The sequence below is a fragment of the Tachysurus vachellii genome, chromosome 22, assembly GCF_030014155.1.
Source record: "Tachysurus vachellii isolate PV-2020 chromosome 22, HZAU_Pvac_v1, whole genome shotgun sequence".
Taxonomy (NCBI): Eukaryota; Metazoa; Chordata; class Actinopteri; order Siluriformes; family Bagridae; genus Tachysurus; species Tachysurus vachellii.
In genome coordinates, this window is record NC_083481.1 from 9,289,083 (window position 1) to 9,301,485 (window position 12,403).

At 36.4% G+C, this 12,403-nt stretch overlaps 1 protein-coding gene across 1 annotated transcript; it reads right to left on the bottom strand.

The window, feature by feature from the left end:
• Positions 1 to 1,569: 1,569 nt before the first annotated feature.
• cdk2 (cyclin dependent kinase 2) lies at positions 1,570 to 6,442 on the bottom strand. Its single transcript, XM_060858504.1, has 7 exons — positions 6,291 to 6,442; positions 5,627 to 5,704; positions 4,680 to 4,800; positions 3,654 to 3,824; positions 3,423 to 3,524; positions 2,671 to 2,874; positions 1,570 to 2,206 (listed from the first exon to the last, which is right to left on the bottom strand). Exons 1-7 carry the CDS (start codon positions 6,404 to 6,406, stop codon positions 2,102 to 2,104), a joined length of 897 nt encoding a protein of 298 aa, XP_060714487.1. The 5' UTR covers positions 6,407 to 6,442; the 3' UTR covers positions 1,570 to 2,101.
• Positions 6,443 to 12,403: the final 5,961 nt, after the last annotated feature.

The following is a 12,403-nucleotide window of genomic DNA, read 5'->3' on the forward strand; positions in this document are numbered from 1 at the left end:
TGATTAGTTTATTGTTGAAGATAATAAAACAAAAATGTTTTAAGGGTAAAAACTCCAAGACGACCACTGCTTTGCTAAAGAAGCTGAGGGTAAAGGTGATGGACTGGCCAAGCATGTCTCCAGACCTAAACCCTATTGAGCATCTGTGGGGCATCCTCAAACAGAAGGTGGAGGAACACAAGGTATCTAACACCCAACAACTCCATGATGTCATCATGGAGGAGTGGAATAGGACTCCAGTGGCAACCTGTGATGCTCTGGTGAACTCCATGCCCAAGAGGGTTAAGGCAGTGCTGGAAAATAATGGTGGCCACACAAAATATTGACACTTTAGACCAAATTTGGACATTTTTACTTAGGCGTGTACTCAATTCTGTGGCCAGCGGTTTAGACATTAATGGCTGTGTGTTATTTTGATGGGACAGCAAATTTACACCGTTATACAAACTGTACATTCACTACTTTACATTGTAGCTAAGTGTCATTTCTTCAGTGTTGTCACATAAAAATATACAATAAATTTGCAAAAAAGAGGGGTGTACTCACTTCTGTGAGAAACTGTGTGTGTGCGTGTGTGTATGTATACACACATACAAGTTAATGTGATGATATAAGCTAAGGTGAGGAAATTGTAAGTGTACAGGTAAATAACAGTCAACAATGACACTCAACAGAACCTTTCCATGATGTTCTCATGACTGCTAGACAAAATCACCCAAATGAATTGAGGCACAGTAGGCTGTTTATAGCAAAAAACAAAAGAAATGTCTTGGCTACAGAACTTGTAAGAGGTGCAGGTGTGTGTTGGAAATTGTACATAAGGCTCAACTGTCTGGTCCAAAACTGTCAATCACCTTATCAACCATTCCCTTTTATATATCAGATCAAATAACTATACTGTAAGAACACAAATTGTTAGGAAAATATTAGAAGAGATATTGAAGTGGACAAAATTGATTTTGAGAAAATGTAACTGCTACGTGTCTCTTTGGCTAACATAGGAATAGGCAGGGTTAACCACTATAGGGTGTTAGCCACTATAGGGTGTAGAGGAGTTTTGGCCTGATTTTTTTAAATATATTTACAGTGACATACACTGCCTGTAAGCACTATCTATAAGAATGGGTCAGAAATAAACCACAATGTTGGAAAAACTAATTGTTACTTATAGTAAAGGTCTTAAAACTGCAACTGCCAATAAAATCTTTGCAATAAGATATTGACGTGGGTCATTTGTGGTGTCAAAAAAATATTTTTTATGTTTATAGGGTCTGAAAGTCTCCTTCACTTATTTATGTTTAGCCAAAGACCAAAAGTTGTTTTTTTTTCAAGAAAAAATGGAAATAGAAAATATTATGTGGGTGCTTTCAATTTTAGTCTAGCTAGACAGGTCATGAACCATGTTCACTTTAAAATATTAATCAGGCTTGATTAAAAGTACTCTTAATACTATGAAATAGACGGTACAACAATATTCACAATATATAATGTAGAGGCAATTCTGTTCACAAAACTGAAATACTGCCATAAATATAAGATATCAGAAATATTTGATAAACATGGCCGTATTTTGTTTGTTTGTCAGGCATTTAATACTCATTAAAAATTAAAACAAACGTCATTTTTTTGTCTTAGTTTTATGTAGAATTATCAAACAAGGATAAAATCTGCCTAAAAAGGCATAAAATCACCAATTACAAAAAATATTCAGAACTATCAAAAGTGACAATTTTTGGCAATCCAAAATAAATATTTTTATGCTGGTGCATCAAATGACTCTTAATGAAGAGATTTTTTTTTTTATATAACAGATAGTCAACTAAGTCCTGAACAAGCAGTTTACAGAGTTAAGGAATGTCACCTTCCAGAAGAACAGACTGCAGAACATACAATAACATAGTACGTAATCTGAACAGATGAGAGCACTGTGCCTATAAACACCACAATACTTCAACTTTATCTAAACCCTGGTATATAAAAGGCACCACATTGACTGCAACTGGCTGACAGTCTCCGAGTTAGGGGAAGAATGTCCTCAGGAAGAAGATATGATGAATGTGATTGCTCTGCCTGTACGACCCTTGCCAGTCACAGACACAGCTCAAAGCCTCAAAGTAGGCATGGGCATGGTCACATCACGGAAGAATCGATGAACAAGGGCGTTCTTGGCTGAGATTCTTTTGTTGGGGTCATATCTTAGCATTTGCTGTTAGAAAAAAAGGAAAGGGAAAGAGATAAGAATAAACCATTTGTCAGCCATGAAGAATTGACCATGACATTTTATTTTGCTGCAATGGACAGATAATGGAATACATGGAAAATATACAATATAATTACACTTTGCTCATAGCTTGAAACAACAGACATCAAATCAGTGAAAAGTTACAGCTAATAAATTCTAGTTGTATCTAATGAATTGTACCTTAAGAGTAAGTTCTGCATCTGATTATTTGTGCAATGAACAAAACAAGATCTCTGTAAATGCTGAGTCATGATGATGATAATTTACCAACTAACATTTGATGGAATCTGGTGGAAGCTATTCAGTGCCATCACATTCCAAAACATTAATAACGCTCTATTCATCTAAAACTACTGGTGCCTACTTAATTTGACAGAGTATCATTCACATTTACAGCATTTTGGTATAACATGGTGTTAATGTCTTACTGCGAGAAGGTCTCTGCCATCATCATCCAGAGGTGGCACAACTTTGGACAGGTCCTGCAGTGCCCACTTGGGGAAAGAAGGCTTGTAGTCAGGCATCGAAGTCACTCCAGGCCACGCAGTCTCATCAGGAGTGCCGAGGGTTCGGAAAATCCGGAACAGCTGATCAATTTCTGAATCTCCAGGAAAGAGCGCCCTTCGTGTAATCTGACAATATAGACATCACAGACATGACAAAACTTTACATTAGACAGGTTGGAGCTGGAGGACAAGCTCTGTTAAATAGAGCAAAATTACATAATTTTAAACATGTCTAGAATATTTACAGGTAGCAGAATTCTATGGTGTCTTTAGGGATTGGTTAAAACCGTATGGTAACTGGATGTGAGAGTTTTTATTGAAAGATCATGCATATTATGCAGTGTGTCTGTCTTGTTTTAAGTTTAAACATGCACAGGTTCATCAAATTCTTCTGCTTAAATGTAAAATCTTTATTTCCACAAAACTGTTACATATTTAACTATAAATCACCACTCAATGTGCAATAGCATGCGTCATGTTTTGCAAGAATGCACTCCAACTGGCTTTTTTGACAGCAAACAGCTGCCTTTATAATCCAAAGATATTGTACTGTTTTCAGTTCTTCTTTAAGAAATTTTGTACTGTTGTGCAAACCTCAGATTCTTTACTAATCCCACTAAACCTATTGCTATAGGCAGGTTAGCCCTAGTAAATGAATGTTTGAAACAGCTTACCATTTCAGCAAAAATGCAGCCCAAACTCCAGATGTCAACAGCTGTGGAATAATATTTACAGCCCAGTAGAATTTCTGGTGCTCTGTACCACAAAGTCACAACCTACAATGCAAGGACAAATATAATCTTACTAACAAACACAACTAATGTATTGGGTAATAAGTGCAACTAAAAGTGTTCATTATTTGCATATATTATTTTGTGTACACATAAAATAAAAAAGCAGTCTACCTCATGCGTGTATGTGCGCACAGGCACACCAAAAGCCCTGGCCAAGCCAAAGTCGGCCAGTTTAATTTCTCCTTGGGCATTAATGAGCAGATTTTGAGGTTTCAGGTCTCTGTGTAAAACCCGGTGAGAGTGACAGAAAGACAAACCCTGGAGCAGCTGGAACAGGTAGCTCTGTAAATACATAAAAAAAAAAAAAAAAAAAATTTATTTATATAAATAAATAAAAATAATGATAATTTATTTATATAAATAATCATATACATAAATATCTAATCATTATTATTTACAAGACAAGACAAGACAAAGTACAAGACAAAGATCAGTGTTCGTGGAATCAAATGCCTGAATATATCAAGTGGGAACTACAAAAACAGGATAACCACTGTTAAGACAAAAATAGAAGAGTGTGTGAGAGTGAGTTATAGTGTCATTTTAGGAAAAAGTTCAATATAAAGGTACAGACCGAGGGTCATATTTTTCAGATGTGAGAAAAGATCGGAGAAATTAAAATTAAGAATGGGCTTCAAAAACAATGAACCAAAGTAACATTACCAGGACAGAGGCTTAACTAATCTATAACACTGGTGCAGAGGTGCTAATTATTATATAGTTATTATAGAAAAAACTTCCTGCTATTTTAGTGCATCATATTACGCCTATGCATAGTGACAGTTAAGAGAATTGCTGTAGTAAATGCCCCAGCAACACTAAAAACATTTGGATTACTTTCAGGCAAATTACAGCAAGATTGTGTGTGCTGTTGGTATAGGCAGCTATCATTCCTAGCATACACAAAAACATCTTATAGTCTTAAGAAAAATCGAAACACATCGAAAATAAAAAAATGAATAAATAAAACTTAGTCAATTAGTAATTTCTTAGTCAAACTGCCAGCTGAGCAAACAGAGCAGCATCATGTTGAATTGTACACAATCATGATGATCACCACCATTACTACACAGGTATAAAGTCACTCACGAACACTATTTAGTACATTAGAAGTTATGGTCTATAAGTCACACTCACCTTCACCAGAGGAAGTGAAATGCCATTGACTGAGGACGAATCCATAAATTTCTTGAGGTCTTGGTGAAGAAATTCAAACACAAGATAAAGCTTATTCTCTGTGTGGATGACATCGAGCAGCCTGAAACAGAGAAACAATATCTTAACAAGATCAATATCGATCTACATGTACACTCAGTGATCCTGAGCCTTTCTGGTCTTGTGACCTGCCTGTTTCATCCTGATGCACTTCTAGTTTTCTAAAAAACTTCTAGTTTTCATCATTTGGAAATTGCTTTCTGCTGCTGAGGATGACCTTAGATGCACAGCCTGAAGATACATTAGATTACTGTGGATGGTACCACTTAGAAAGCATAAAGCTGGATTTGGACTAGAGTTGATATAATCAGCTTTGCTACAATGGATCAAGACTGCAATCGCAATTGAACAATTTTGCACTCAAGACAGTACACAGTTATTGATACTGTTGATGTTGATCAATAAATTACCTGTTGATAATGTCAATAATATAATCTTCATGTTAACTACAATTAATAACTTGGTTACTTAATTGCATGTTTTGACCATACAATACACTTATAGGAGGGTAATATTTAGAACCGTAGTATATGGTGCAATTCTGAGAAAGATTAATGAAATTCATTCATTGATTAATGAAAATTAATGAAGTTCTTCAACACAGGACGTTTTGCGTTGCCTCTTGCTTGCTCATTAAGATTAAGATATTTCTCTAAAAATGCTGAAGGCTAAACTAAAAATGTTAAAAGCATTATACAAATAAAACTGATTAAACCTCTTTTTTTGCCCAAGTATTGCTTTAACGTGATTCAATAAACCTAAACTAGGAAAAATGCTGCATTGTAAACGATACAGTGTAGAAATGCATGTCTACAATTGATGGCACAATTAGTTGCTCGACTGTGTCATATCCTGTAACACGGTCATACTTGACAATATTGGGGTGATTGAGTTCCTTCAGCAGGGAGATTTCTCGAATGGCGGTACTTGGAACACCTTCAGTCTCCCTGCAAAAATAAAAAATAAAATAATAATTATAATGACTTTATAATTCCCAGGTGAAGAAGAGCAAAGATTTATAATCCCACTATAATCCTAGTATCACCCAGATGAATAATCTGGTTCTTCTCCCACAGACAATGCTCCTTTGTGACAAACAGCTAATGTTCAATCTGTTATACAAATATTTTTCTATAGTTTTATACTATTATTTACAACTTTTAAATAAACAATGGGAGTATTTTTTTTAGTTAGGAGTAACGCCTGCATTCTCTATGGATAATGTTTCTGTACAAAAAACACAAGCTTTCACCCAGACAATAAGCTCATAAATGAAGATTAGCTCAAAGTACTGAGAGAGAAAAATAAAAATAAAATAAAAAAAAATGTTATGAGGAGAAAAAATAAAAAATAATATAAAATAAAAAGACAATATGAAGTGAAGAGCACAGATATTAAAAAAGTCACAGTAGTTACATAAGTTTTTTTTTTTCTGGCACACAATTCAAACAAAGACATGGAGTTGATTTCAAATACAAAGAATATACTAATAATTCTGTACGCTATACAGAGATGTTAACACATTTCACATACGTGTCCAGTCGGATTTTCTTCAAAGCCACGGTTTCGCCTGTGATTTTGTTTTTAGCTTTATACACCACTCCATATGTTCCCTCTCCAATCTTCTCCACTTTCTGAAATGACTCCATATCACACACACATAAATCCTTTCCACTAAAACTTTTCACCTAAACGCACCAAACGCCTGTATGTCGACTTTCTGAGTGAAATATAAGCATGAGGAAGCGAGTGATGTGTTAAAACATAGCTTAAGTGTATATGTAAATATATATATATATATAACCTTAGCTGTATTACATATATATATATATACATAAAAAAAAAAAACCCCGCTAAAGCTACAGATAATGTTTTGGAACCAATACCCGCCAATTCCCGCGTTAAGTTACTCTCAATCCAAAATGTGTCTGTATAAGACGCCTAGTGCACTCCGTAGTCACTAATCTCCTAATATGTACTCTACGAAGTGCACTTATAAAGGAAGTAAAAAATAAGTTGAGACAAGGCCCAAAACCCGGCCTTCAAACAAAGCCATTCGTCGCCCCGCCCACTTTTTTCTTCTATTGGCGAATATCGACTCCCTTTTGAAGGATCTAAACATTCGTGTCGCCACCGAGCGGATGATTTAATATTCTCATATTTATGTGGTTTGTTTCCGTTATTCTTCAAACTAACTCAAACATGATTGCTTAATTTTTATGATAGTTTGGTTCATCCCAAAAGAATCTTGCCACAAATGTTGGATTACAAACTGGAACTTTCAAGTCAAGAAGCTTCTTATTGTCATTTCAACCATATATATAACTGTTGCAGTACACAATGAAATGAGACCATGTTTCTCCAAGACCATGGTTCTACATAAAACAATGACAGAGCTATAAGGACTTATTAAGTTAGTCCTAGATACATAAAGTGCATCTGCGCAACCTGGTGCAAACAGTGCAGGACAAGACAAAAAGACAAAAGGACAAAAGACAGTGCAAAAAAAAATACAAGACATCACACAAAAGACAATACACAAAAGACAATAAACAAAAACAGTGTTGACCAGTGTAAATACTGTTTGTTCAATAATATTGCGTGTGCAGAAATACTGGAATGAACACATTAGTATTATAGCAGCAGTTGCATGAAGTAATGTAAAGTATTGTGCAAAACAGCAATCACCTGAAATGTGAGACAGCATGTGCAAAGAGCAAAAAAAAACAGTGTGCAAAACAACATGTAAACAGTTTGATGGATGTATAATGGAAGAGTGTGTAATTGGTGTAGGTCAGTGCAGTCCATACAGTTGATGTGTGTGTGTGTGTGTGTTGTGCTCAGTACAGTACAGTTCAGTTATTGAGGAGTCTGATGGCTCGTGGAAAGAAACTGTTACACAGTCTGGTCGTGAGGGCCCGAATGCTTCGGTACCTTTTTCCAGACGGCAGCAGGGTGAAGAGTGTGTGTGAGGGGTGTGTGGGGTCACCCACAATGCTGTTGGCTTTGTGTTGGTTTGCCAAGGTTGTAGAAATGTTTGAAAGGGTGGCCTGCACAGAGCCATGTATTCAACTACACTGAACACCTTTGTGATGTACTGGAACACTGACCTTGTGCCATACCTCATCACCTGATATAATGCTTTTGTGGCTGAATGAACACAAATCTCCACAGCCATACTCCCAAAGTTAGAAGAAATACATTCCCAGAAGAGTGGAGGTTATCATAACAGCAATAAACCACTTCAAGTCATATAAACTCTTAAAGAAGCAAGAGAGTTATATAGCCTGTAAAGATGGCAAACATTCTACAGTGTTAATCAAGTAATTAGCCATAAAATGACCAGTGACTGTGTTCAATTTGTCTGCAGTCTGACTCAGGACGACACTAACAATTGAATGTAAAAGTGTGGCAGTACAGCACAACATGTCTTGTTGTAGCCAGTAGTATTGCCAGGGTAAACAACTGTTGTAATTCTATGATACAGGGTACAACAATATTAAAAATGTTTTTATGTTTAAAAATTAATTCTGTGTCTTACAGCATTTTAAAATCATAAAATAAACATTTATTTAAAAAGTTGTACTTAATAAGTGTGCTAAATGCTATTCTATGCCTTAGACCCATACAAACACTGTATGTATAAACTGGTGGACCACATATGAATTGCCATCCAAAAAAAAGTTTATAATAAAATCTCAATTTTCATATCAAGTAGGTGATTATCAATCAACACAGTGTGGGGTAAGCACGAATTCATGAAATAATATACAGAAACTAGGTCAATGGCAGAGAACCAATTTACACATATAAGGCAGAGCATATACTTTACAGTGAAACTGTAAGTGAAAGTCTTTAAGGTGTGTATGTGTGGCTGTTTGAAAAGTAATTGTGTTTAAACAGTAGTTGGATAACTGTGAAAAGAATGCGAGTGTGTGTTCTGGGGAGTGTAGTCCATGTTTATAGAAGTATATACAAAAATAACAGCTAAACTCATCCCAGATCCTACATCTTAAAAACTGAGTCAGCAAGTTTTACTTTCTCAACACTGGCTTGATGCTATGGGAACGCCCTTCATGGATCTGGTGTCTGAAGCATGTGTGAACATACTGTACACCAATATTATTGGATAAAAATGGGATCAGTTGACACAGCAATGCACATCAGCAAGACCATAAAAGGGCATCTGCATCAAGTAATGTGCCAGATTGTAATGTTCTGAAGCAGGGGCGATTCTAGGATTTCATCTTTAGTGGGGCTTAGCCCTCAGTGAGAATTTAAAACAAGAAGAGTTTTATATTATATATTATATGACTACATAGTAAGCCAACATTTATGGTATTATTTAAAATGGCAAAAGTGGACACCACAATTTTATGCATGATGTAATGATGCCAGTCTTGAATCAATTCAGTTTATGTATGTGTGCATTCTCTACAAACAGTGTGTCCAATGAATGCAGTCATTAATAAAAAATATTCGGAAGACAAAGAACAAATCAATAAATATTATTTTTTATTTAGTATTGAATGGATTGTTTGGTATTGGTATAACTGTTTTTTTTATGTCACCACAGTACTGTATATATACTATAGCCACACACAAATCTGTGTACATTAAGTTCACTACTATAGCAGAAACATGCAGTTGTACAACTTTTTATAACTGTACCTCCAACAAACTTTTACTTGTGGGATGATATAAAATACATCCTCACAATACATTAATTTTAAAAGAAATGTATCCAATTAAATAATGAAAATTACTATGGTGGGCTTATAGAAAATATATCTTTATTTTTTTTATTTATTTAACATGCTTTTGTCAGAGTAACAGACACAAAACACAACCTTGCAAACAATTTGCAAATAGCACAAACCTCATAACCTTAAAACACAAATAGCATAACAACCTCATGAGTGCCAAATTCCCTGGATTTGTGAAAATTCTTTGCAGTTAATTTTTGGATGGTGTTATTAAGCTGTATCTCCTATCTTTCATGGAGGCAAAACGGTCAATACTGTAAGTTTGTCCTGATCTATGGAATTAAAGGCATCTCTTTCAACTGACATAACAGCCAGGTGATGGAGCCTGTTTTGACCCATTGTTCCCCTGAGCCAGGTATGGAGGCAACGTAGTGCACTGAATGACCGTTCACAGATACTTACAGGTATTGTTATTGCTGCCTGGATAAGAGTTTTCAGGGATGGAAACATGTCTCCATCCAGTTGATTATACACTGTGATCATATCATTAGGACCACCAACCTGTGCTTTTTGCTTCAGAAAGTTTCTGGCCACAATAACTTCTTCTGGCTTCAAATCAATTCTGTAATACGGACAACATGCCTGAATACCTTGGGTCATCTTAACATTAATATCGGAAAACCGTCTCTCTAGTTCAGCAGTCATTCTATCAAGGCAAGGAACAACAGTTTCCTTTTTAGCTGCTCTAAATCACTAACACTGTCATCCCTCCCTGATCCACAAGATGATTGGACCACAAAGTCATCCATTTGTTTCATTTTTCTTTTCCTGTGACCAGAGGACTGCCCTTCCACTGAAATCTGATTAGCATTGCATATGGCCATTGTTCTAACATGCAAATCTGCAGCGGTGGCATCACTTCTTTTCTCCTTAAGAGAATCATGTACTGCATCTTTGTGTGCAACTGCCTGGGCCAAGTCAATTGTTTCCTTCTGTAGATATTTGTCAGAAGCCTGCTGTTACTGACAGTAGGTCATGGAACATGAGCAGTATGTACACAGAAGAGAACTTGCAGAGCTTTGTTTTAAGTCCTACAGCAATAGGAGTGGTAATGTTTGATGGCAGGCAAATTCTCCATCACTGCCTTTATTGAACGTACCTGGCATGCCCAGCGTGTGCTTGATAGCTACACAAGTTCTGCTGGAAGCAATACTAGTTGCTTTAGGGTCTCTACAAACTTGTGATGGTTAACTAAAGAACAGCTAAAAAACGAATGAAGGCTTTCCAACATCTCAAAAAACTCAGTGGCTTCAGTTACAGCTCTACATGTGTGACATAAAACTAGATTTAACTCATGAGCATAGCAATGCACATAAATTGCTTCAGGGTGTCGCTTTCTGAAGTGGGAATGAACACCCCAGTCACCCCACTCATGACTGCAGCTCCATCATAGGTTTGTGCCACACATCTTAAATGGCCTATTCCTTTTTCTTGTAGTTCCTCCTCTATTGCAGCACTTATTGGATATACATCTTGGATTCTAGCATTTCTCGGACTATTGTTGCAGTCACTTCTTGTGAACCGCAAGTGATCATCTCATTCTGGCTTGCTTTAGAGAGGTAAGTAGTGTTTGATGGGGTTGCATACCTCTGCAAAAAAGGGTAAAATTGAGTCAACAAGGACATACACTCTAGAAAGTTACCTTTGTTATCACTGTCATCTTTTTCATTGTGACCTCTAAAAGTTATCCCTTGTTTCCCCAACATGCAGAGCTGGAGCTATAAAAACAGGAGCATGCACAGTTACCTGGGATGCGTCACTTGGTTACTTGCCGCGTCGCTAATGCACTTCCGTCACTTCCCGGAACTGGACGCGAGTGCATGAGACGAGACGGCGATTTGTTTGAAGACCCCACTGCCTTGACCCCACGATTTTTGCTGCAATGTCTGTTAGTGTTTAGTATCGTCACATAAATTGGGCATAGACATTGAAGAAGCTGTGAGAACCTGACGCAGTGCGGGATCAGTGTTTTTTACCGGCTTTTGCCGTAAAAGATTCAGTTGGCTCTCTATAGAATGTTAATCTCTTTGATTGGTATTGTGACGGCCCGTAATTATTCCAGTCGGCGTGCTCCGCGTTTGTGTATTTCTGCAGTGCTGCCCTGTTTCCAAACGTGGTTCTAAATCGGTCTCCAGACCAGTTTCCAATCCTGTTTCTACACCTGTTTCCAGATCGGTTTCCAAACCGGATTCCAAATTCTGGTTCTAAACCTGTTTCCAAACCTTTTTGTTTATTTTCCTTTTGTGGCTGTTTCATATTGTTTTGTCTGTTTGTAGTTTTATAATATATTATTTTTGAGGCATTTCATTGCAATTTTGATTATCTTTGATTCTTCTTTAGTTTGTTTTTGTTCCTCAGTTGCATTCGATTTTGTATTGCTTCAATTCGATTTTGTATTGCTTTTGTATTGCTTCGATTTTGTATTGCTTCTCGTTTGAACTGTGTTAATTTGGATTTTGTGATTTCTTATTTAATTTACTTTCTCTTTAATTGTATTGGATTTAGTTTTGATCTATATAATTTGGTTACAAAGTCTATTTTCTCTTTCCTCTTCTTTTACATTTTAATTGTATTTTGTGGAAAATCGAGTTATTGAAGCAACTATCTATTGGTTGTGAAAATTTAATTATTAACTTTTTTTTTTGAGTTGACCCAGTCTCTAATGTGACTGTAGTTGATATATGCCATCTTTGTCTTGGCAGGGCCTGAGCACTAGGGGCGAAGGACTGGTTTTTGGTGGTGGTATTTCTTCACAAGTGTGCAGTGACCACCTCACTGTGTGTGTAGGTGCGCGCTCGCGTGTGTGTACACAGTGAAGTGCAGTGATTCACCTATAATGAGTGTGGTCTGATTATCTGCTTCCTCGTACTGGTAAGCTCT